General features: G+C 44.3%; 1 protein-coding gene across 14 annotated transcripts in view; it reads right to left on the reverse strand.

Moving 5' to 3' along the window:
• Positions 1 to 3,795: 3,795 nt before the first annotated feature.
• The window catches only part of fbrsl1 (fibrosin-like 1), a 318,377-nt gene continuing 295,521 nt past the window's right edge, over positions 3,796 to 26,651 (reverse strand). For 7 of the 14 annotated variants that reach the window (XM_035995421.1, XM_035995465.1, XM_035995447.1 and 4 more), the window contains 13 exons: positions 23,101 to 23,536; positions 21,231 to 21,490; positions 19,044 to 19,294; positions 15,564 to 15,614; positions 15,314 to 15,409; positions 13,641 to 13,712; positions 13,312 to 13,341; positions 12,935 to 13,006; positions 12,051 to 12,183; positions 9,399 to 9,482; positions 8,044 to 8,127; positions 6,971 to 7,241; positions 4,959 to 6,258 (listed from right to left, as the gene is read on the reverse strand). In XM_035995421.1, the coding sequence (XP_035851314.1) occupies positions 4,959 to 6,258; positions 6,971 to 7,241; positions 8,044 to 8,127; positions 9,399 to 9,482; positions 12,051 to 12,183; positions 12,935 to 13,006; positions 13,312 to 13,341; positions 13,641 to 13,712; positions 15,314 to 15,409; positions 15,564 to 15,614; positions 19,044 to 19,294; positions 21,231 to 21,490; positions 23,101 to 23,536 (3,140 nt within the window). Of the gene's footprint in view, positions 6,259 to 6,970; positions 7,242 to 8,043; positions 8,128 to 9,398; positions 9,483 to 12,050; positions 12,184 to 12,934; positions 13,007 to 13,311; positions 13,342 to 13,640; positions 13,713 to 15,313; positions 15,410 to 15,563; positions 15,615 to 19,043; positions 19,295 to 19,455; positions 19,617 to 21,230; positions 21,491 to 23,100; positions 23,537 to 26,651 lie in introns of all 14 variants that reach the window. The other 7 variants (XM_035995430.1, XM_031300526.2, XM_035995457.1 and 4 more) reach the window with 7 other exon arrangements.

Genomic DNA, 26,651 nt, shown 5'->3' on the forward strand with positions numbered 1-26,651 from the left:
TCAAGCTCTGTTTCTGATTATGCTTGATGTGGTGGAATATGATCTGACTTCAGGTAATGTGATGTTAGCATCTGAAGCTATAGGGGCATACCTAGAACATTTAGAGTCCTAATACTAAAAGTAAGTGCATCTGTTAACTACTGCCACTCAAACCTTAGCCGAACCCTATCAACAAGCTAGAAAACAAAGCTCAATCAGTCTGTAATGTAAACCACTCCATTACTCAAAGCTGAATACAGATGCTATGCTGTTGCTGGTTTAGAGTACTGGTGGTCTTATTCCAACTTGAGCCCTGGCTCTAAGACAACACTGACAGTTTAATATTTATTAAGCTCTGTGTTTTCAATAGAGGGCTAGCATAATAGCAATATGTGGAAATATAGGATGTTTTATTTTTTAAAGTGTTATTAATGCATAGGCTGTAAAAACAACCTTTTTGTCAGTTTCATAATTTCATATTGGAAAGGAAACCCTCACACATGGATGCCAAGAACAAGGTGTTGCGTCTCTGCCAGCGACAAACTGAATAAATGCTTATGACTATGCCCACACCACCAGAGGGGATGGACTAAATCATAATTCTCATTCTGCGGCTTGGAAAAACTTCCGCCTTTCTGGATGCCAAGCGGCTCTGAGGCGATCCCAGTGATGAGCCAAGGAACGCTCTGCTAACTGAGCTCTGGAGAAATACGGTCACGGCAAGATCCATATTCAAATAAACTTCACTCTTGGCCCGTGCACACAAGCCATGTTGTCACCAGCTGGCAGTTCCTTTCACCGCCCCTTCAAATACTGAGCCACTTTTGATTAACGTCTCTACGGCTAATCATGCGGGTTGGCTGTGCCAAATTGGACGAGCCACGTATGGCCTCCATTTGCCTTGAAATCTCGTATTTTTTAAACTCATTCGAAGCTTTCGAGAGCCTCCCTTGTCCCTTTACACCACATACCCCTCCCCTAAGTCTTCTCTTGTCTAGTGCCCATACATAGAACAGAGAGGGTGGTGTGGCGGCACGGTGCCATCCTGCGGGCCCCTGAATGAGAGGACTATTGCTACCACATGCACCCAGCTGCATAAATGTTATTAATTTTTTATGGCTTGTGTACATAATATGGCCGGTGTGGGAAATTGTGAGGTTCCACTAAAGGCTGGAAAAATCCTCAAAATTGAATCAAAGTGGAAAACTTATTTTGGCTGGTGACTGTTCTGGACCTCCTTCTTTTCCATCTCCCTTAATTCTCTTCTACTCCTCCCTGTCTCACATCATGCTCTCTAAGGTTCCTCTTTGAGTGATTTACACTTTCTAAAAAGGCTGCATTGGCGGGTCTCCTTGTACAGCCATATTGGTGGTGGTGTGAGACAGCCGGAATATTTGTCATAGGTCCAGAGGTGCAAAGACATTAGACAGCACTTTGTCACCAGGGTCTGGAATTCACACCATTTGGCTGTTTCCAAGTCAGCTCCTTAACCGCTGACTGGTCTGGTTTCTGTCAGCTGCCGCTCTGTTGACATTGAGGGCTAAAAAAAGATGGCAACATGGAAAGGATGTGTGCTACTAGCCTTTTTAGGTGGTCAAAACAACATGCAGTCTACGAAGAGCGCTGCGACAGGGATCCACAGCCAAGGCCCTTGACTCGGTGCTCTCTTCCTCAGTTCACAGTTCAGATATAGTTTAGTGGTTTAGAATGACTCTCGTCAGGGTTTGCTAACCCCCGCAGAGAGATGGGCTTGAACTCCGAGCAGAGCCACCGTCTCCCAAATCACCAGGCCCAGCGGAGGCCCCAGCAATCCAAATGTGATCATGGCAGGGGCCTCCCGTCTCATTACCAATCTCCATTTCAAAACAGCCTTCAAATGGGAACTAATGCATTAGCTCTCGCTGGGGGAAAAGTCTAGGGAGCCACTACATAGCAGCTCAAAAACGCTTTCATACATGTTTTATCAGCAGGGGAAGAGTGAGCAAGAGAGAAAAGCAGCTTGGACCGAACCATTCATTTGTTGCCCATCTTATTAGCTTGGCACTGTGTTATTAGCTGCCATTGTGCTCTATAAAAGCCCCTTAGGCCTGTTCCACTGTTCGCTGAATCTGGGGTGAGCACTGTGCCAAGCACTTTTTGGAGGTATTTGAGACCATGAAAATTCAATCCTAAACCCTCTGCATTGAGGTTTCTCACAGATAAATGAAGAGGATTAGTGGAACAATAAAACAATGTCTTACCTCAGATACCACCGTATCCTATTAATTGGGATTTTAGTGGAGAAATGTGTTAAAAAAAACCAACCTCAATCTTGTATCACGGTCGCTTTTTTGACAAGCTGAATGAAGCCCTGTCATTGTAACCATGTTCCATCAAATAGGAAATGTGTTCCAAATTATGAACAAGTAAATATAGAAAATCATAAACAATTGGGGCAACAAAAAAAGAAGAAAAAGCCTGGACATGTGAAGAATGGCTCTGGAAAAGAGCTGACAATCGCAGAAGCTGTAATAACCCACCTTGGGTTGGATATGCTAGGCAATGTGTCAATTGATTCCCATCTGATGATGGACTGTGTGCTGAAATAAATTGACCTTGCCAGACGATGAGTGAAATTGATGGAGCTTTTCATCTCCGGAGGGCCGTTCCACACTCAGCTGTAAAATGGATAGAGCACAGGACAGAGTGATAGAGTCGGGGGAAAATGTAAGGTGTGTTTTCTACCAAAGCTTGCTTGGTAAATAATAGTTACAGGAAAAATCACTATTCTGTAACAAGTACAGGGGTTAAGTACCTGCTGTTGACTAGATGATTAGAACTTAAAGCACACAGCGCTAAAGTGAAGCTGGCCACTGACAGATGCTACCCGTCGGAGGAATATGTGGCTCAATTACCAGGAGCCTAAATTGAAAGTGATAGTGATTTAAGCCTTCCCAATACGCCTGCCCCATTCTGGCAAACAGTCTTTTCAAGGAGCCTTTTAAAAAAAACAAAAACCTGCCGGAGTGTGTGAGACACAGGAGCGCCATTGATTTTCAATAACATCCCCTAATGACCTGGCCACGGTTTGATCCACGCTGTCATTATGGGCTGATACCATAGGACAGGATTGGTGGGTCTCACGGCACACAGCAGCGAGATGAGTAGTCGGGGCATTATCAGGATGAATTGGCCGTCTCTGGACAGGCGGCAAGCACAGCCGAGGTCTTGTCAATAACAGGATGGGGCGTCTCAGGACTCCCTCCGCGGCCCACTCCAGAGCGCCTTCCGGCCTCATTAGAAAAGCAGATGAGTGGTGTGCATAAGGAGAGGGGGTGTATGAGAAGAGAGGGGAGGCTCTCCTCCACCATCCGATAGCCTGCCTCCCAGGCATTGCTCCTCTTAATGAGTCCAGACCGCGGGTCAATATGCGGCTGGGCTACCAGTCAATACCGGTTACCTGCAACACAAACACTCAAAACCTGCTTTCATACAAAATCAATGTCTTATTAGTCCCTCCCTGTATTGCCTTGGCCCAATCTCATCGATCCCCTCTGAAGAGCTCTGTAGCCCATGTATGACAGATTATGGTCAAATGATGTTACGGCTTAGGCTACTCTGTCGGGCCAAGTATGTTGCCTTTTTGATTTCAAAGTAATAGCTTGATATCAGATAAGCAAATACTCTACATGCTGAAAACTGAGACACAAGCATTATTGGCAAACCTATCAACCTCACATCAACATTCCACTCAGTAGGTTTGGCTCACAGACAAATTCAGTACTTGTAGTCAGCACTGACAATGAGTGCCAGGATGAAAGACCAGTAACAAATGTATGACATTAGGTCCAAACTTTATTCCATACATTTTAAACCAAGAATGTTCATTTTCATTTTTTTACACGCCTAAAACTCTACTTGTTTTGTATACAAGAGTCTAAGAAAAACAACTGCACAACACCACAAGGTTGACAGAGAAAGTCCTTTTGCCACCCACTAAAAAGTGTCCTTCTTTTCTGTCTGGGGGATGGTCCAGTTTTTGACTTGGAAGTCTTTTAATAATTCCATCATTATTTATAAACATGTGTTAATCCAAGTTTCTCTCAGTATCACCAGATATCGTCTGCTCCCTCAGGGTGATCTCTTCATTAGGGTGCTGTGTGCTGCTTTGCATAGATTGCAGAAGATCCTTCTCGGCCCCCTACAACACCCTCCTGTCATCCTTTCATCCATTGGCCAAGCTTGTCTGTTGCCATGATATTCAACAGGGTTCCCCCATGTTTCATTTAATTTTGTTTTTCTAGAAATGGTTAAAAAGACTAATAAATTTACACAGTCATTTTGCAGCGAAGGAATATCAACAAGTTATTTACATCAGTTTTCTTTACAGAGACTGAACAAAGACCTCATAATATATATTTATCTGCATATCTCAAAGGCAAACGAATGAACCAAACAAATTGTACATTGTCATCATTGAGGATATCCTGGTACCATGAGGTTAAATCACTTAAGGTTGAAACCAAATCCAGTCTTTACAGTGGGTCATAATGGTTATGTCTCACAATCAACTGGGATAAATATTGTAAAAGGTGTGACTAATGCACAAAATACATAAAATTCATAGAAATGATATCTATACATGGAACAAGGATAGGAAATGTACAAACTCATTTTAGGACCGCTCTTTTCGCACAAAGCTGAAAAAAGGTATTTGATTAATATATTAATAATTATCAAATATTTAAGTCGGATATAAACATACACATATTTATGTTCTCTTTACCGACATTATTCAACCTCCAGTCCACTAAAAATAAAGTCATGGCATGTGCTTAATCAGCCTTACACACCTTTACTTTGTACAATCATACCCTTTCCCTTAGGGAGGTTTGCTCTTCTCTGGTGAAGAGCAGTGCATTTTGTTCACAACAAGGTTTGAGATTGGGGGAGTGGGGCGCGAGTGTGTCTAATAAGACTTTGTGCACTTTTCTCAGAAGCTACCGGGCCTCTACCTCTTTGGGGTTGCGAGATGGGGAGTAGTCCCGTGGGTCCTGGGTGGTGAGGGGGGTAGTCCTCCTGGGTGAGGCTGGCCTGGCACTGCCGGCTGGCACGAGGGGCGGGGGCGCACTGAGTGCGGCAGTAGGGGGCGTTCTGTTCAAAGGGCCGTTGTGTCCGGTGGAGGGGCTGAGTCTCGGGTAGGGCATGCCGCCTAGGTGGGGCATAAAGGGGGGCATGTGGGGTAGATGACCCTCCATGGGGGACTGGTGCAGCTGATGGAGGCGTGCTCTGTCCAGCTCCTCTCTCAGGTGGAGGCGCTCTCGCTCCTCCGCCTGCTGTCTCATCCTCTCGTGCTCCCTGCGCACCTCCAACAGGTGCTCGTGGTGCGAGTAGTCATGAGCCTCCCTCTCGCGGTAGGCTCGTTCTTGTTCGTACACGCTGGGGAAGCGATGTCCCTGCTCGGCCCGGAGCTGGAAGTCCATGCGCCGCTGCAGGTCCAGGCTGCGGTAAGCCTCTCTGAGTGGGTCCCAGGGGAAAGCTGGGTGGGGCAGGCGTTCTCTTCCTGCCAGAGGGCTCACTCCCATGAACGGAGCCATGCGCGCCCGGTCCAGCACATTGAGGCTGCCCATCTGGGGCATGGCACTCATGGAAAGAGGCAGAGAGTGTGCCATGGGGACACCATGTAGGCCAGGTGCTGGAATGTCACAGCCGCGTGATGACGGAAGAGGGGGCTGATGGGACAAAGGTGGGTGGTGGTGGTGCGGGTTTACAGGCTGGCTGATTTGAGCAGGGAGAGCTTGGGGTGGGGGTTGGGGGGCGGGCTCGGAACTCACCATCACGACCTCCTGCTCCTCCTTCCTCTCCTCCTTAATCTTCATGTCACTTTTCACCTTGTGCAGGAGCTCTGCGGATGGGGGCTCTTTCCTCTCGCTATCCTTGAGTGTAGGTGGCGGCCCACCTGCCATCTTCATGCCCTGCTCATTGATCACGGCCTTGGTGTACGGGGAAGGAGAGCGTTGAGCGGGTTTGATGGAGTCTTCTGAGCATCTCCTCTCTAGCATCTCCTTGCCGGGCGAGCGGCTCTCCTTCACCTTCACGTCAGCCAGCGTGGAAGACTCTCTGTGGCGCTCCAGCAGCTCCTTCTCCGCCTCACGGACCCGATCCACACTGCCACTGTGATGTCGACCCGAGTCACAGGAGTTCTGGCTGTTTGTGCGAATGAGGCTGCTGATCTGGTAGCTGACTGGCGCCGAGGCGGGAGATGAACGGTTGGAGTGGCGATTACGATCCACAGAATCCCTGTAATAACATAATGAAAGTGTTTAGTTTGTGCCAGTCAAATAAAGCATCATGTCGGTGGGTTGTATTTAGGGATGATTTACCTATGGGATATACATCTGGGTTATAATTCTCTTTCAAAATATAGGTTACCATGCTCCTGTCTTCCTCTATCATCCACAGAGATCCTTTCAATTGATTTCTGAGAGATAGCGTCTCTCAGAGCTGCTTGTTGCCTGTTTGATTTGTGTTTCTTTGTTGGAACCACAAATTCAATTTATTTCAGTTTCTACGGATATGACTAATGGACTGGAGAATTGTCACAATTTGTCTTTTGTCTTTGACAGTACATCTTTCTATCTCCAGAGCTGATTTGGGTGTTTCAAGTGTTTTTGTTTTGTTTTGTCCAAACATAATTTAATCATCTTGTATATATGCTAATGCTAGCTGGAAAAGGGATCATTACTGTGGCCACGTCTTTAGAGTTGTGATCATGAATTTGAGTACTTGAATGAAAAAAATATTCACAATTTCTGTCCTTTACATGTGCTGTGAGATGATCAGATTTGTTACCTTCTTGGGGAAATCCCATGCTTTGAAACAATACAGTGAAGTCCCAGATCAAATGTTGAATTGTGATGACAGCAGACAATGTATAGCAATTGCATCATTGCATGATATATCACTAATATCATCCAAATAACACCCAAAAAGTACATAAAAAGCAACTCACCTGTCTTTATCCTTCTCCTCTTTACCGATGGACGAGTCTCTCTTCTCTCTTTCCCTCTCCCTCTCCCTTTCTCTTTCCCGTTCTCTCTCTCGCTCTCTCTCGTGGCTGTTGGCTGAGCTGCTTCTCTCCACGTCTCCGGTTTTGGGCCACTGTGGCGGGGTGGGGAAAGATGGCGGGGTGCGTCGAAGTCTGTTCCAGGTGTCGTGGTGGGGGCTGCCAAACGTGGGCAGTCCTCCTGGCCCCTCCTTGGTGCCAAACATGCTGTTGGACCCTGCAGGGAAGGGAGAGACAGGCGTGGGACCTGCTGTAAGTTAATTGGGCACAAAACCTTCTTGAGGACACATAAGATGAGAAAGACTCGACAACAAAAAGCTGCTTTTGTCTTTGTCTCTGGAGGTTCTCTCACTGAAGCTGTTTGAAAGAGATAGAGGTTAATGGTTCCACCCACCAGAGATAAAAAAATCCACTCATTTGCTTTTGGACTAAAGGGCTTCTCCCCCCTCCCTTTTTTGTTGCACTGGATGAACAGGGGAGACTCACTTGCCCTCTGGAGTTGAGGGCTGTGAAAAGCCAAGGGAGACCTTAGCATTCCACAGCATGTCTATTCCAATCACATCCATTTTCACAACAGGGTGACCGATTTGGCACACAAAGATAGGAGGCATGTAGAGAAAGAGAGAAAAGCCATTGAGAAAAGGTGGCGAGGGGGGGAAGCCCTCCATGGTGGTGCAGAAGGGGCTTGTCAGATAATTAATAGATGAATTGCCACCGAACAGCGGACCTAAGAGTGCCTGTTGGCAGCAACGCAGCCAGATTAAAGCCAGACTGGTGGGGACATGGTTGGTGGATGAAGTGGAGACAGGGAGGAGGTTTGCTGTGGTGTGCTGCCTTGTTGGGCTTCCCTGGGCTAGGGCTGTTTTGACACAGAAACTAGAGCTAAGTGTCTTGATTTTATTTTCCTCCCCTCCTGGCTCTCCCTGTGGTCTAACGCTGTCCTGCTCTGTTCTGCTACCGGCCACAGGGGCCAGATTGAAAGGGTGAGCGGTGGAGGAGGAGAGGGGGCCAGCGCTTACCAAGCGAGGGGTTGCCTAATCCTCCGAAGGCACTGCTTGAAAGGTTGCCGAGGCCGCCATAGGAACTGGAGCGACTGAAAGGATCTGTAAAATGCCAAACAGGGATTAGCAAAAGGGGGGGCTGGCTAGCGGTGCACACCCCAACACCAACCCGTTCCACTCGGCTTTTCTCTTACAAGCGAGCTGTGTTTTTTTTTTTTTTTTTTAGCGCTGCCACCCTAGCTCTATGACTGGTAATTCTGCAGTAGCCAGGTCGCCTGGATGCTGGATTCACTGCCACTAACTGGAGTGGAGTGTCCCTGACCCTGCTGGGGTGGAAGAACGCAGCTGGATGGGGAAATTACTTTTGAGTTTTTGGAGCTGAGCTTAAATTAGACAATAGTGGAAGGACAGGGGAATTAGAAGCAGTAAAAATTAGGCTAGACAGACCACAATGATTTAATTGGAGAATCGGTGTCTGATGGACTCCACTGACGCAGACCAGAGCCTCCAGATTTATAGGAGTAACACAAACATTTACCCTGAGAAGTCAGTGAACAACATTCATCAATTGATAATTTGCAGCCCCATTCTAATTCAGCAAAAAATCCATCAGGAAATGCAGGACTTATCAACAGATTAGGGTTTAAGGATTTTCAGCTCTGGGGCTTGTTAATGTATTAGAAAAAGACAACAATTAAGAAATCTCCTCTGCCTCACACATGAATTCCCTGGACAGGAAAATTTGGTTCGCTAAATCTTCCTCCTCAGTGCACCATGTATTCATAAGCACAAAATGGATTGACTCAAGGGCTTATTCCATGAAATCAACTTGCCACTCTGAACCAAAACAGTTTCTCTGAGAAAATGGTGCAGAATAAATGAATGCATAAAAAATACATCCTATTCACTCCTATGAAATACTTTGCAAGCATATAGAAAATAGTGACATATATGCTGTTGCACTGCGTATAGTTTGTCCAAACAAAGAGGGAGACTGAATACTAGACTAGTCTTTTAATGAACCCAGACAGAATTATTTAAGGCTGTGTTGTGAGTCTGATTTTATGATGTCTACACTTCTCATTACCATGTACTTTGAGTTTGCTCAAGAAGTGCCGCAATCGACTGACTACATTGGCCAACTGGACTCCATATTAACCTTAAAATGAACCTGAGATCAAAATATATATAGGCTTCAAATTACACCCTGAAGGCTTGTAATGTGTTTAAAACATGAGTGTAAAAGAGAGAGAGAGAGAGAGAGAGAGAGAGCGAGAGAGAGAGAGAGAGAGAGAGAGAGAGAGAGAGAGAGAGAGAGATGGAGAGAAAGAGGAGATAAATGTATAAAAAAGTTTGAACATGGGGTTACTTACACTTACCTGCCAAATGGCTAGGAGGCAGGAAGCCGCTGGGGTGGGGGACATGGCCGTACGGAGAGGGAGCTGGGTGGCCGGAGCCTATCAGAGCCGAGAGGAACAGGGTTATTATTAATATTATCATAATAAGACGGTTATATTCTTTACCTAGCCATGCAGAGACAAAACTAAATTAGTGTGATTAGCCCGGACTTCAGTAACACTTCCACCTAAGAAGATGGTTAATCGCCACAATAAGTATACTTGCGTGGAATTTGCCTTGGTAAATGGTGCAAACATAAACAAACATACTGACACACTAAACCTCATCGTCGGTCCGAGCTAATAAATCCCTGGTCTTACTTTTCACCATTGTTGTTGTATTTTCGGTTACACTTTATTTGAAGGTAACTACATAAGCGTGACATGACACTGTCATGAACGTGTCATAAACATTATAAACAAGTCATAAACATTTGTGACATAACGCTTCTTTTAGTAAGTGTCATTCGGTTTTTGTCTTGACAACTTATGGTTAGGGTTAGAGTTAGGGTTCATGTGTCATGACAGTGTCATGACAGTGACATGTGTTCATGACAGTGTCATGTCACTCTTACGTAGATACCTTCAAGTAAAGTGTTACCGTTTTTCTATATTTTTAACTTATACATCCTTGATTTTCAACCGCAGAGTAACATCAGACAGACTCCCACTCTGTGTTTTCTGTCGCCTTGTAGTCACGTGTTCCTTTCAGTAACAGTTCTACCTCTTCATCGGTCCCAACAGAGAAGAAATCTCTTGTCTTATTTTTCACTGCTGCTCTAGTCTTTTCTGCAACTAAAAGCTACTACCATGGAAACACCAACCGGGCGGAGTATACATGCTGCTTCCTGTTTACATCGGCACATGCCCAGTGTAACTCCGGATTTCCACTGGATGCGGAACGTCTGCGGACCGGCTCCGCTGTGGAACGGCTCCGTGCTCCGCCGTCCGTCAACACCCACTAGGTCCGGATTTGTTGCGGCACGGCTGCGGCCATGACTGACAGCTGTAGTCACGAGGACCCACGAGATCTCGCGAATTCACGTAGAATAGAACCACAAAACCAACACCAGTTAGTTTCCATCCAGAGGAGTAGAGGGGAAACTACTCTGAGCTGTGTTTTCAAGGTGTAGTTCAGGGAAATGTGATCCACCGTGAGCACGGTGTGTTTTATTTTGAAAATTAACTGGATGTTTTATTTTGTTTCTGTGCTCGACTTCCTGTCCCCACTATCTGCCATGTGCTGAATTGCTGCGGAGCTCGGCAAAAATAGAAGCTCTGCGTATCTGCTCCAGAGGGCTGGGACCGCCGGAGTTGGGACGCAGTCGGAACACAGCCGTTCCGCAGTCAGTGGAAATACACACATTGACTTTAATGGAAACCTAATGACTCCGCCGCCGTTCCGGAGCGGATCCGCAGCCGTTACGCATCCAGTGGAAATTGCCGGTAAGAGCCATTTTCATTGTTTTGAGTGTAGGACACAAATTGTCCACTGGTGTCACTAGTGTGCTTGTGAGTGATGTCTATTTAGGTAGCAACCTTTCAACAGGTAACAAGGGGTGCTGTTAAACGGAGGAGCACAAATAGTTTTTGATTGCATCAAATCGCTACACACCACAACTCACATGTGGATGGGTAAATGTTTGTTGATGGAGCTTAATGGACACATGGATTCTTGCATGTTGAGTCGAAGAAAATTGTGATCAATAAATGTCCATCAAAACACAACGATGACTATTGGAGTCTATGATTTCAACTGAGCGGTGTAATGTAGAAGAGAGCGCATCAGCTAGTTTACTAGCCATAGACTGTTTGTTTGTTTGTTTTAAGTCTGTATAGCAGCCCCTCAGTGGCTTTAAGTTTTTAGGCTTAGCCATTATACCCAGTATACGTGAATGGTCATTAGATTTTTAGTTTAAACTAGTTGTGGCTCAAAACGCCGTATATGAACAAATTTTAGCAGTGTAAATGTAGCCTAAAAGTTCAAATGTGAGTGTTTTTTTTGCAACTGCATCACAGACTTGTTGAATATCTGTCAGCTAGAGGCTGAGTAATGCCATTGAGCAAATTAGCCATTGATATTTGGCTTTTATTGCAGCTGCTGCGTGTTTGTGTGTGAGTCTATAGTTGCTTATTGAGGTCAGTTCCTGACTGTGCAACAAGCTGGCCTCTTTACACAAAACACTGTTACCATCACCCATATTCCATGAATTGTTAATGAAAGAACCAATTACAGCAGTGCCTCTGACACACCACTGCATAATTACCAGTCAAAGGCCGTTCGCCTCTCTGTTGCCCTCCAACGCAGGGAAAAATCAGTCAATTACCTAACCGAGAGTCATCCGTATTCATAGACATATCTGACTCCCTTTAGTGGCAAAACATTTGCTACAAAAGCACTATAATTAAGTGAGCATTACATGAGAGGAGAGAAAAAAAACCCTCATGCCATTTCATCACAGTGGTGAAGGGAGAATTTCGACATGCGGCTGTAAATGCTCATTTGCATAAAGACAAAAAATGGCATTGGAAGGCTTCGAGAACGGGATAATTTGAGTGTTTAGAATAATTTGTCTTGGAAGGTGCAGTTCATCACTCTGCATTGGGTTGCTGGGACACGCTACTGACCTGTGGAAGAGAAGAGGGGTCGTGCCAGGTCATGAGTGTACGGAAACCCTGGGAACACTCCTGGAGCTTGGGGTCGACTGAACAGGTCCAGCTTCCCATTCATGTCTAGTTTGTGAGGATCCAGCTGCATTTGCTATAGTCGAGAGAGGCAGAGAAAAGGAAAGGGAGACAGACGAAGAAAATTAGGTCGGTAGACAACAGTACCAAACATTTCCGACAACTAGAGTGAGGGGGATTTATCCTCGGCTACTCTGGGTGAGAGATCAGAGGAAGACTGATACATCAACAATGGCTCCATGTCTCCAATTCTGGCCAACTGTGTTATAACAAATATATGTAAGCTGATTAGGGACACTAAATCCTTTGTAACGGGGGTTCAAAGCCCAAGACGGACTGACACCACCCGGCCAGAGGCATCAGCAGAGGATCTCCATGGCAAGGCCACACCATCCACTGTCAGTGAGTTTTTCCACACAAGCATTTTTTTGTCTGTGTTCAAATCTTCAATAGAAACTATTCAACTACTAATTCTGTCACTGAGTGCTATAAAGGTGACGGCTTATGATCTGCCTCTTTTTCTTTAGGTGGAGTGAGCCATGCACAGAGCCTTTACTTGTAACCTTCTTACTGAATTTTTGAGACTGTGTCAAAGAGAACACCATTTTTGTTGGATTTTGTATTGTGATTAACTTTTACATCATTCTGTTCCTTTTTTTTGTCATCTGCCTTTTCCCACCCAGATGGTCGTTCTGACTCCAGTAACACCATTGTAGATTATTTTACAGGTAAAGCTCCAATTATGACTTATTCAATTACCAATATACTGTATCTGGTTTTACATGACAGCAAGATTCCTGAAAGACATCGTTATCCATCTCACGCACCTTCATTTTCTGCTGGTGGTGGTAGATCTGCCATGCGATCTGGACATGCACTGCGCACCACTTGCCAGGTTTCTAAAAATTTAGAGAGAAACTGAGGTTAGCCTGCTGGCTTTGATATAGGGAGCTAAAAATGGATTCTGGCATTGAGTTTTTCTGGCCAAACTACAAAGTGGGAACTCGTCCGAATTTTTTCAACCAGGCAATGGATTAAGAAAATCTAACCCTGACTTTAGCCCAATAGAGACCTCAAAGCTATCCTTAAATGTAGCCCTGAATTTCCTTGATCAAGAGTTGTTGAAGAATTTGCAGTTTTAGACTTTGTGGCCTGGCCAGAGAGATGAAACATTTAACAAAAGATGGACAAGGCAACCACTTACCCTAACAGATGTCCTGAATGGATCTGTTATCTGTATGGACAAACGGACAGTCATCATTATCATCAACAACACAGATAAATAGCCAAAATGTGCAGTTTAGCAGGCTGAAAAACCACCAGTGTTGGGAGGCTCAATTCACACTGATGCATGTTCTTACTTTCAGGCACCTTGTATAAATGTATCCATAGAGATGCACGAGGAGAAATGCCTCGTCTCAAGAAGATGTTAATGCAAATGCGCGCATTCACATCTCTCTGAGACACATACTGTACGTGTGAAGACACACAGGAAGAGCAGACTGGCTGGGATGCTATCGGCCGGATGCTTACCCGTGGGTCCTTCTGTAGGAGTGTGTGAGGTACTGCTCCAGGACGTCCCGCAACGTCGATGGGATTAGACGCCTGACAGAGACAAAGAGAGACAAAGGGAAAGAGATACATGGTGATCAACCACATCTACGGTAGTTCATTACTAGTATAAGTAGTACTAGGTAGTATACTCTGGCAGGTATTTTGACTGCATGTGATGATTCTCAAAATGGGATCTACGTAAAAGGCAGTGCTTAATAGTATCTTAAAAACATAAAAAGAAATATAAAAAATTTAAATAAATAGCTTTCTTTAATTGTAATTATACATAATACATACAAGTAACTTTTGTAATCCCAGGTTTCACTGCCATTATCTCAATGTCCTCTCATACAATCCATATATAGAGTAGTTCAACTCGGTTTTGAAAGCACTGGAAGATCCTCGAGCTAGTGAAAATAGCATCACTCAAACCTTACGTCCTCCTTCAGTAGCACTATAGCTCACTAATTAATCCTCAACGGCTGCTACTGTATGGCTGACGTCAGTAGATAAAACTGCGACGATGCTGCAGGTGCTGAGCCCTGCCAGAGTAACACATCTCTGATCCCCCCCATCTCCTCTCTAAGTCTTTGGCGGGCAAGTGCCTAGATCAGCCTTATTAATCCATCGCTACATCAGGGATAGGGAGATCCTGCAGGGTGACCTAGGTCACCAGCCCCTGCACACAAAAAAGCTCCTCTCCAAGAATACTTAGCAGGGGCTTTGGTCGCATAAGACTGTTCCTTTAACCATCTGGAGGGGCCTTGGACAAAAAGGGCCCCTCCATGACAGAGCCCCCTGGGAATAGGGCCAGCGGATTTAGGCCAGCTTTGGTTGGTGGCTTACACCGGGTCACAGCCGCTGGGCATCTGCCAGACAGACTCACACCCTCCCACTCCTTCCCATCCCTGGCATCCTCACAGCCCCTGCATCTTCTCTTCTTTGCTCCCCTAAACACACAGACATCGCTTTCTCATCTATGGCCATGCCTGTCACGGCTCGGGTCTGACCCGGGTTCAGGTCCAGTCAAGTCTGACAGAGTATTATAGAGGGATTTATGGATTTTAAACGGGACCAGGTGAGGTTTATTAGCATCCTGTCTCACATCTTCGTGTGTTCAGAGCTCTGCTGCTTCTTTTTTTTCACCCAAGACAGACAGCAGAAGGAATCTTTTGTGGTAAAATATCTAATGAAAGTGTAGTGTGTAACCTAGACTTTCTTTTACTTTTTTTTCTTTCTACAGATTTACCATTAAAATATATTTTTTTCATGACACACAGTTTTTTCATCCAACCAAAAGCTACAGCACTGTGTCTCTGGTTACTAAATTAGTTGCTTTAGTGATGGTGAGTGTGTGTAGCCATTCTGACCCATGCAAAGTCTTGGGACTCTTTACATACAGTAATGCATTTAAATATTTTTTTACACTGACAAAAGGAGACTAGTGCATGTCATTTTATGAAGAATAAAAAAGACAAAGCATGCCAAAAAAAGCATGATTATCATTTTAAATAATTTAAATAATTTGAAACTTTTGGAGATTTCCATTGTGTACAAGCTTGTGTGATGTCTATTGAATACACACAGAATTATTCCTTAAATTCTCTGTCTGTTTTTAGATGGTGGGTTGAGGGTGGGGATGTGGGGCTGACCTTGGGCTGGAAGGCTCCTTGCAGCGAGCTGAAGGGTCCTGAGTGTGGGAGCAGCGGGGGCATGCCTGGCATAGTGGGGGGATAGGAAGGGAAGAACTGGGGAGAGAAATCACATAGAGATACGTACAGGACTCAGGCATATGCACACACAAAAACCACAATAAATGCTCTCACGGCAACATTCAAATATGCCAAATATTTGATTTGCCAAATGCAAATAACTAAATTAGAACAACAAAAAGAAACTCACGTTTGAATGTCTGATGAATGGGTTGTCCAGTTTGGGGGTGTATTTGTCAAACTGAAAAAAATAAGAAAGAATAGAATTAGGAAACAAAATGATCTACTTTACCAAAACCCTTCATGTAGAAGCCTTCTTTAATAATAATGTCTTATTATTTTTACATCACAAAAACAAAACACATGATTAACATCTGTAACTGTTCATAAGCAGGGTTTTGATCCACAATAAGCCCTGGAGTAAAGCAGCTGGCTTGCACCGGTCATGGGTTTAGTTAAACTGCATGGTCAGATAGGCGGTTAAATTACTAACAATACGACCGCTTTAGCACACTGCCAAGATGAAGACAGCCTGCATGATTTTCCAATTGAGCATCCAGAGGTTGGGCGTGGAGGCCCAGCTAAGAGAATCAGACCATTTTAAAACCAGACCAGTTGTTTCTATTCACTGGAAAATTTGTAGAAATGTGACTCTAATTGCTTTTGACTGCTATGGCTTTTTTTTCATCTTTTTTTTTTTTTTTTACAACAAGCCCCGATGGTATAGATGGGAGTATGTGGAGACATACAGCTTGTTCTGGGTGTTAGAAAACCAGACTTCAAAATCAAAATTTAGTCAAAAAAACCCCTGCCAATTATCTGTGCATTAAATCATGGAAAGAATATATGGAGCCTGTTGCGTGTCTGTCTTTTGATGATTGAAACGGAATCGAGTAGATGACATTTGCAATGGTTAGGAGCTAATTCAAGACGGATCAGCATGAAAGTGATATGCAGAATTGATGTGAGGAAACCTTTTCTGTGGCAGACCTTATGCCGAACAGAATAATCCCAATTGGAATTTGCCGTATAAAAACTATGTTGTTTTTGATCATGTCCTGAACACATGGAAATCTATTCAGTAAGCTGAGAAGGGAGGGAGGGAGGGAACGGAGAATGTTGCCCCATGTATGAATGGGGACTTTGTATGTCTGTTCGCAAGCCAATACCGTCTCTCTATTTTGAAACAGGCTAATTACAAGTGACAGTAACTTATTCCTATTCCGCAAATACACAAACCATTTGCAGGTACTTTTTGCGAGTGTTTTCACAAAGCTCTCTTGGCAGGCGCAGACATTTTGGGGTTTACATAAAACAGGAAAATGAGTGGGTATGAATCAGTGTTTCTGTGTGTGTGTGTGCAGCGACACGGGTGGTTGAAGGGAGGGAGCGGAGACGCAGGGTTTGGGTCAGGGGCCCTCTGGTGCAGCAGGGCTGTTCACATCTGCACACAAAATGGCTGCAGCGGCAGCGCTGGTGTTGGCGGCTCTGTTTGTGGGCGATAATGGGCCCAAATCAAAGACAGAAAGCCTACTGAGAGGAAACGCCGAGCCAGCTTCCGAGCTCTTTAAACAGCTCCTCTGCATTTCTGAAAGTGTGACCTGTTTAATGTCTGACACTGGGAGAGGGATTTTGGATGCTTTACGGCCTAGTAAAAAACAAAAGAAAAAAACCAAAAAACTCTTGCCCTTGTAATTTATGTTGCTTGTCACAGTTTATAGTCAACAGCTTTGGCTAATTAAAGTTTAAAATGTCATCTTATAACAATTAAGGATATCCCTTGTCCAAAGACATGGCGGGGGCATAAGGGGCCATTTGGCAAGCCAGCTGCTTAAGGGCTTTGAACAATAAACAAAAATAGAGGCTTCATAATTGCATTAATTACAGCCATTAGCCAAGGACTATTATGTTACATAGTTGAAATGACATGGGGCATCTAGAGAGCAGGAGAAAATAAAAGAGAGACAGAGAGAGAGAGAAAGGATGCACAACAGGGCCATACTTTTGCCTTTTCATGACAATACAGTAAAACCAACCACAACATCATTATTACTCCTGCCTCTCTAAGCAAGCACCAATGAGAAGAAAAACAGCACTGTTACCGAGGGGAGGAAGGGAGGGGAAAAGGCATACGTTAAATAACAACACAGTTTCAATTAAAAGGGGGGAAAAAACAGTAGAGGACATTAATGGCAGTCTCAAATCTCATCGTAACAACACAACAAGAGATGGGGGAGGTATATACATCACGCGCTACATAATGCCAGCATTAGCGAGATGAGGAAAATCGCCTCTTTCATCTTCAAAGAGACGACTGTGTAGTGTATATAATTCCTACCATGTCAGGAATGAACAGCAGACCAGATTACGGCATGTGTGCTGGCTGAAGAACCGTCTAAACGGTCTCTATACTTATCTGAGACTGTGCCATAAATACCAGAGCTTTGATTTCTAATAAACAGGATGGGGGTAATCTTGCAGCGGGGCCTTAATGGGACCACAGGCCTTAATCAGAGGTCATGACATGATGGATTACATCTATTAGACTAATGCCAAAAAGCTACAAATGGAGGCCCCGTCTGAATCCACTGTCAGAGATTGCTGTGCATTTGAAATGATGGATGAATAGTCATAACCTTTTTTCCTCTGTACTAATCTGAGAGCTGCAAGTGTTTGACCCCCCCCCTCCCCAAAAGACTTGATGGCAGTCAAAGCACGGAAGCAATTACAAACATTATCAGAACACTTTTGCAGTGATGTCATCCCCCTTTCATCCGCAATGAGGTCATTTAACCGACTGGTTGCCTTTGAGTTATGCATGCACGCACGCACGCACGCACGCACGCACGCACGCACGCACGCACGCACGCACGCACGCACGGCAAGGAACTAACACAAATATACAAGTCTGCAGGAATGCATTCACACACACACACACACACACACGGCCTTTGTTGCTCCTTGTGAACAGGCAAATGAAACATTTAAAACACATCCATATGCAAACAATTGAAAAGCCAGCCTTGAGACAATTTTGATCCTCAGCACTGAACAGCAAAATCTATGTCAAAGTTTAAATGAGGGTGAATAATTGAAATGAAATTTGGTAATGTTGGCCTTTAAGGCAGACTTGCCATGAGTCAGAAAATGGCCTTTATGAAAATTGATGCATAGTGTGAATGTACAGTTTATATCAAATTCCACTATGGATGAAGAAGTTGCAAAATATTAAAATATACATGTTCTTGGTCGGGTTTGACCAACCTGAGCACCAACTGGCATGTATGTGGATGAACTAGAAAACATGCTAGTGTGCGTGTGTGTGTGTGTGTGTGTGTGTGTGTGTGTGTGTGTGTGGCAGGGAGGTGGCAGCCAGCATTTGTCCTTATTAGAGTGGAACAGATGTGTTGCTCCCAGCTTCTCATTAGCTCTCAGACTTCAGCGGCAGGACAGTATGCAGAAATCAAAGAGCAAAATTCAAACTGAATCAGTATCATATTTTTCGAAGGGACGGGTTCCTACATCTACGGGACTTATAGTTGGTGAATTTTAGAGTAAAGAAAAAAAAGGGAGGATTTGATTGAAGATTGGGGGGGGGGGGGGGGACAGGTGGGTGGGTGGTAAGTTACTGGAGCTTTTTTATTTTTTATTTTGTTTTACTTATCCTCACATTTCTGGCTTGGGTTCGCACCATGGGGGGTGCGGTGGGCGGGGTGAGGATGGCGGCCGGGGGCAGACTGGCGGGGAAGGGCGTGAAGGTGTGCTGGTGGGTGTGTTGGTGCTGGTGCATGTGCTGGTGTTGGTGAAACTCGGCCCTCAGGAGCGACACGGGGGCCAGCGGTGAGGCGGACGGCCCCCGGCCCCGCTCTGAACTCTGAACCAGGAAGCGGTTGTTCAGCTCCTGCCTCAGGAGGTCATGCTCTGTAAGAAAGGAGAGCGAGGAAAACCAAACAAAAAAAAAAGCAAAAAAAGAAGAAAAAAAAGGGGGCGGGGAGAGGGAAGTGGGGGACACAAGAAAAAAAAAGGCACGGGCGCCCAGTCAGTCTTCACAACAAGGGTAGAAGAGAAGAGAAAATAGTCACCTGGCATTCTCTGTTTCTCCAGCTCATGCTGTGAGGGTTTTCTACGTGGGGACTCATTGGTGGTGGTAAGAGAGTTGCCTGTGACAATGTGCCAATCAGAATCCCCGAATGAGGCTGGCAATACATGATTGGTTGGTTGAATGATATCAACAGACTGGTATCTAAAGACAAGAGAGAACCAAGAGTCATCCCAGCAGAAAACACACACACTTGCCCTCTATTAGAAAGTTAATGCACAACTGGCATATTTATTACATATTTTGGAGACACCCATCATCGCTGGAGACATTTGTTTCCTTCTATTGCAGTACTTGTTTTGGTGAAATCGTTGAAAATATTGTCAAATCGTTACAAATGGCATATTATTGGCAGGGGAACACATTATTCTGGTTGTTGAGGTTGCATCAGATTGCTGACTGAGTGCACCATTTTTCAACATGTGACTGTTAAAGTGCTGCTTTCAGTACACCAAAGATGTCTCCAGCTGTGATGATTGTCCAGTTGATAGCTGACATTTTCCAGTGTAGTATCCAAGCCTTCGTACGGTGACCTCATCACCCTTCTAAAATTACTAAGCTACAGTAAAGACAGTCCATCTTAGAAATTAAACTATGATGTTCTCCACCAGTGAAAATAAGACTTTTACTTTACTTTTTCTTTTACAATGAAATCAGGTTTATTTGCACCCTGTGCTGCACACCGGTGATTGGCTTGTGAGGTCCTTTGGACATTTTTCAAATTAGGTTATTTGAGGTATCTGTGGCCGCTTCACTAACTGGACTGCTTTCCTGATATTTACAGCCAGAACAATAAAGGAATATGCTTTTTTTTGGGAAAGAGCTCTTTAACTGGCTTACTGTATTTCTACAAGTTTTAGTATTTCATGGGCTACATACAGATGCAAAATTATCATTTATTATTCACTATGCATAGGCACTTTGAAATCCAACTCTTGGAAGAGATTTTTATAAAACTGGGATTTCAAAGGCAAATCCAAAGCAATCTTTTTATATCACAAGACAAAAGGCCTCATGTAAAATATGTTTTCCTTTTTACAATGAAGTATGCCAGTGTAACAGCCTTTTCAGTTCCATGTACAAAATCAGTAAAGGAGGAAATAAACAATGAAAAAATGAGCACAGTCATCATTAGAAATATAAAACATATACTGTACTGTGAAGTATCAAAGGATAAATACCTAAAGAAATGTAATAAATGGGCACTTACCTGATTAGCAAATTGTATGTGAACACTTTCAACATCATATAACACATATTTTGCTAATTATTACATGTTGAAGACTAGTTCTCCAGTTAGTATGCATTGGTACTGTAGCATGCTATGCATAAGGAAATATTTTGTTTTCTTAGATCAGTAATTGTAACATGAATACAGTGGAGCTGCGCAGCCAAGTCTAGTACAACTGAAAAAAAAAATGGCTACCTCACCATTTGAACTGCTACACAGCCTGTATTCTGAGTGTATATTTATAGAATACTAGTACACATCAGTAGTCAAAGATGCAGCTTAAGAAAAAGCTTCAGATCTTTAGGAAAATCTGACATTTTTTAATAAGGAAACTTCTGATAAAGAAATGTTGGAACTTAGTAAACATTACCACACTTTGCATAAATTTCCTATTTTGTCAAAATTGCGTTATCTAACTACATAAAAAAGCTGAAAGCCACTGTTGGTCCTCCTAAAGCTACCATGTTTCCTCAGAGTTTGTGTCTGCACTGAAGCTAGCATCTACCATGTGAGATGCGCGGCTTTACCTGGGTAGGGGGTGCCGGCGGGGTGCCCAGGCACCACTAAACTGTTGGTCGGTAAGGTCGGTGGTGGCGGCAGTGTGGCTGGGGTTGCAAACATGGCCGGATGGCGATGGGCCGGGCTCCGTAGGGAGGAATAGTGCGAGGTAGAGAGATTGGCTATGGACAGAGGCAAGGCGGGGGCTGAGGATGGGAGCCCGCTGACGTGGTGGTGAGGGGATGGGGGCAAGTGCTGTTTGGGAAGACCCAATGGACTGCTGCGGTGGCTGAAGATTTATTGGGAGACAAAGGGAAAAAATACAGTTCTCCATTAAAGGAATTATAGTTTATTAATACAAATGAACACATACTGTATTTATTTTTTAAAGATATATTTTGGGGCATTTTAGGCCTTTATTTATATAGGACAGCTGAAGACATGAAAGGGGAGAGAGAGGGGGAATGACATGCAGCAATATATATATATATATATATATATATGTATATATGTATATATATGTGTGTGTGTTCACTTGCTTTATTTTTAGCTCATGTTAGTTCAGCTATACTAAGAATATCTTTGACACGTTGCTTTGACAACATAAGAACGATTTTCCAAAAACAATTTCTGACATTTAAATAAAAAAGGTGAGGGCAGACTCTGAGAAGATGAGGGGAAACGGGAGATAGTTAAATGTGCTGTATGTTCCAAAGTGTTGCTTAATGAAAAACAGTAAATCTGACGGCTGGTTAATGCAAGTTGCAAGTGGCGGAAAATCAATATCCGCATGAAAACAATCAATGTTGTGTAGAATTGTACATTATGTTGACGGATCGGACTACATTACACTAATATGGAAATTGCTGCAGTTTATTTTAGTGCCGTCTCCACTAGACTGGCAGGAACATGTTAAAGGGGAGTGGCAGTGATGTGATTAGGTACAAAAAGGTGAAACAGTGAAAGTGAACACCGCTCCCTGGATACAACATTTCTACTCCCTTAGTGAGATTTCTAGTGATCTAATGTGCGTTCCATTTATACTTGGAATTGGGAAGTTCAAAGTTGGAAACATGCCCCCTGAAGTCGGATTTCCAAGTTGGAAAGTCGGAGCACCTCACAGTACCCCAAGCTCAAAATCCAACATGGCTGCTCCGTGCATCAACAGTAGTGACCGCTGTAGTAACATACAATTTATTAGCACTTCTGTCTTCTTTGTGACTCACTAAATCAGTCGTGCACACAGTCCCGTCCAACTTCTATCTGTGGACAAGTTGTTATGCTGTTTGTATGCACAAAAAAGTAATGCGTTGCAATCCACTGGTATTGCTAACAATGGCTAACCTGGCTAGAGCAAATCCCACTGTGAATTCCGACTTGTTAAATGGAACGCGGTCAGCTCGGCTGTAGTCTCACATTACAAGACCTTCCTCCACAGCGCTGCAGAGGAGGGTCTGGCTAGTCCACACAGCATTCTGGGATGGGAGAAAACGTGCTCTGGTTTATTGGCATTTCTTTAAACCGATCACAATCTTCTTGGGCGGCGCTAAGCGCTGGACGGAGTAACGGTGCCTCTGCAAAATACTGTAGCCTCGGGAAGGAACTTTTTTTGACGTCGCACACTCGGTTGTGACGTAATTTCCAGCTACGGCTTCCGACTTCCAAAGTAAATTGAACGCACTATTACACAGACATACCTCAGCTGACCAACTAAAGTTGAAATGCTGCTGAATATGCCACTAACACAGCATCAGTGTGTTACAGTTATAGCATGAATGCACTTGTAGTGTGTGCTTTTTTTTGCTGGCTGGTTTACAATAATTTTTCGTGGGCAGCCATTTTAAATGAAGTACAAATGCATCCTATCTTGTACCTGTAAGCACACGTGTAACAACGTACCTGATGTCGTGGAGGCTGCTGTACTGCAGCGGGTGATGCACCTGGTGGCTGATTACTGGCCGCGCGTGGTGCTGTGGGGGCGGAAGAATACGGGGCTCCTGGTGCAAGTGTGGGTGGGGCTGGGGGTGAGGGTTGGGGTGGGGGTGGGGATGGGGTGGCGCCCTCAACAGGGGAGGGGTAGGGACAGGGGGTGGAGGTTGCTGCTCCCTCTTGACACTGAGGGGAGGTGGGGTGGGGAGGCACGACCTAGGGGGCTCTGGGGGGGCCGCCGCTGCTGCGGGGGCAGGGGAGCCCGTAGGCGCCGAGGCTGGGGTGGGGCTGGGCACGGGAGGCGTGAAGGGCACCTCGCTGATGCTCTGCTCCTGGCTGCGCTGGAGCCCCGATACTTTGGCCGAGCTACAAATCTTGGACTCGGGACTCTCATTCGTTGGCACACCTGAGAAGACAAAAAAGAGCAAAATGTAAGAAGAAAATGTGTAAATCCCCTGTCTGACAAAAGTTCATGGCTAATTATGTATTAGCCATCTCAGATGTCAAGCTATTTCCTGTTTTGATTCAAAAACATCTGATACCTAAATCAGATAATAGACATAGAAGGATAGCTGTTTGCTACTTTGTGTATTCAAAGGATATAAATGATCAATGATGAGTAAAACAAAGCTCTCTGTCCTGATATAATGCTGTCCCCCAACGTCTTCTGCCCAAGGTTCCTCTTGTTTCCCTCTCCCTAGGTTCCATTAAGTGTTTAATCAGGTCATTTTCATGCTAGACTATAATCAGATGATCCAATTTCTTCCCGCGATCCAGTCAGTATGAATAAATCACAGCTAATTAAAGTTAAATGTCGGCCCCTATTCAGGGCTTTGCTGAGCACACAATCTGGCATGAAATAATTATGTTTCAATTGTGCTGTGAAGAGAGATCGTGGCCCTTTATCTTGGCCTCTCTGCTACAGCGCCTTTCCATCCTCCCTTCCTGATCTTTCAGGGGATTTGGGAAACCACACAGCAAAGCACTCTGAACGCGGCCACTTTGTCTTTACCATTCATCAGGGGGCTTTTCAACAGACATGAAGCTTTCATAATCAGCATTCCACTGAACAACGACTTTTCATACTTAGGCTGTTGCAATTTAATGACTGTAATTATATATGCTATTGTAGCAAGAAAATCAAAGTGGCAGAAAATGCAGCATCTCGACACCCTTGACATACAAAGAATCTCAGAGCACTTATGAATCTTAATGAAAAAGAAAAATGCATTTGGCCATCTTCTATTTCACTCAGAGTTGAAGTGTTCATATAGTGCTTTTTGGCTTTTTCCCTTTCCTTTATTGTGTTATATATCTTTTTGTGCATGTTATAGGTTTACAAAGTGTAAAAACCCAAAGTCCACCCCAAAGGGACTTACCATCTCCAACAGAAAACACTGTTCACAAACTGCTCCAAACAGCTCTATTGTAGTCCAGCCTTTACTTCAGAGACAAACGTGGTCACTTTGGAACACACGTTATAATGCTCGCCTAGCTGCTAGCACGGCACGCCCTCATACTCTGCTTCTGACTGGCTAGTAGTCCTTACCTAGGTACTGTCAGGGCACGCCCTCATACTCTGCTTCTGACTGGCTAGTAGTCCTTACCTAGGTACTGTCAGGGCAGGGTGAAACACAGGGTGAAAAGAGGAGCTGCAGTAATGTGCAGTACAACAAAAAAATAGTGTTTTTGGAAAATTAAACCATGTAAACCTATTCTGATATAACTTCTAAATACAATTATGAACCTGAAAATGAGCATAATATGAGCACTTTAAAAGAAAAGCAAAAATGGGCCACCAAGAAATTGAGTTTGAGGAGATGGTATAGTGCTACAAATACAATAGCTAAAACACTACTATAGCTTCATCAAAGACGCTAGCGGTGGAATTTGGTTTTAAACACAGAAACATTGCATGCATAGAAAATCAGAGAAAGAAAGTGTTCACACACAGATAGAGAAAGGTAGAGACACAGGAAGAGAGAAGACAGCCTGGTGGAGATGAGGCTCTCTAAGCGGCTCTAATCTACAGCTAAGATGCAGCAGTACTTCAGTCAGAAGGCTTACTAGTGCCTCAATTAAAAAAGCTCCACGGGCACTCTCGACGGTAACAAAAAAATGAGAAGAGCCGGGAGCTGCTGTCAAGCCAGTGAGAACTCGACATGCAGCCCACTAATGGAATATCCAGTCCCTATTAACAGCCTGCTTAATCTTTCAAGGATCCTAACACCCATAAAAAGACCAATAAAAAGGCAGGGCAGAGCTTTTATTTTTTTATTTGTTGAGCACCCCCCTCCCTCGCCCCTTGCGTTTTATGGGAGAACTGGGGCTGGGTAAGGTGTCACGATTTTCAAATGAATTCCAGGGTCCAGGCGTATATAGACCTCCAGATTTATAGGGGTCTGGGATTTGGATTAAACTGTCAGGCTCCCGTCCCTGCAAGTGAGAGACAAAGAGGAAGACTGAAGGCAAAGACGGAGAGACGGGCACAGGCAGACAAACAGGCGATGAAGCAAATATCCACAGTCGAAATGTCGCCATTGGGTAGTGTTGCCGTGGCAACCTGTTCTCCCAGACACAATGAGAGGCGAGTGATACTGAAGGAAGTCTCCCTACGACCACTAGGAGAGAGAGAGAGAGAGAGAGAGAGAGAGAGAGAGAGAGAGAGAGGGGTTTCTAAAACTAATGCTGGGAAGGCAGGACCACAGTGAGCGCCGGGTTATCTTAATGATGATTCTAATGGGCTCTAATGGAGGCAGGGAGGTATCAGCCCCGACCAACACATCGCTCATTAAAATCCCTCTGCAAGCTAACACACACACACACACACACACACACACACACACACACACACACACACACACACACACACACACACAACAGAAGCGTACACACAAAAAAAAGTTTTCAGTGTAGGCATATTACACACACAGACACACACACACACACACACACACACACACACACACACTCACAACACACAAAACACACACACACACACACACACACACACACACACACACACACACACACACACACACACACACACAAGCTCCAACATCTTCATTTTAGTGAAGGGCAGCACAAGGTGAAAAAAATCAGACCATATGTATTGGAGAAAGCAAAAGGGTAAATCATTTGAATTATTTATTTGCTTCAGAAGTGATGGCAACTAGCATTCTAGGATGGATTCCTATTATATTGATATAAAATGAAATGCAGAGTTATTGTGTGATAGCCCTTTAACCTGAAGCTTCTTTAGCAGCAAACTGTCAACAGTAATGAACAATTAATGGTAGTTCAGTTACTGTGAATACTCTTACCTAATAGATTGCTTTGTCTCCGTTTTGTTTTAGTGGCAGCCATTTTGAGTGTACTAATACGCAGTGATACCAAGTAGACAGCAATGCCTCTCTGACACATGTCACCTAAGGGCTATATGTAGCAAAATCACTATTTTTCAACAAACAATGTTCCCTCGCTGCAAAACCGCACAACTGTCAACTGAAGTCTCAAGCATT

The sequence above is a fragment of the Sander lucioperca genome, chromosome 2 (assembly GCF_008315115.2).
Source record: "Sander lucioperca isolate FBNREF2018 chromosome 2, SLUC_FBN_1.2, whole genome shotgun sequence".
Lineage (NCBI taxonomy): Eukaryota > Metazoa > Chordata > Actinopteri > Perciformes > Percidae > Sander > Sander lucioperca.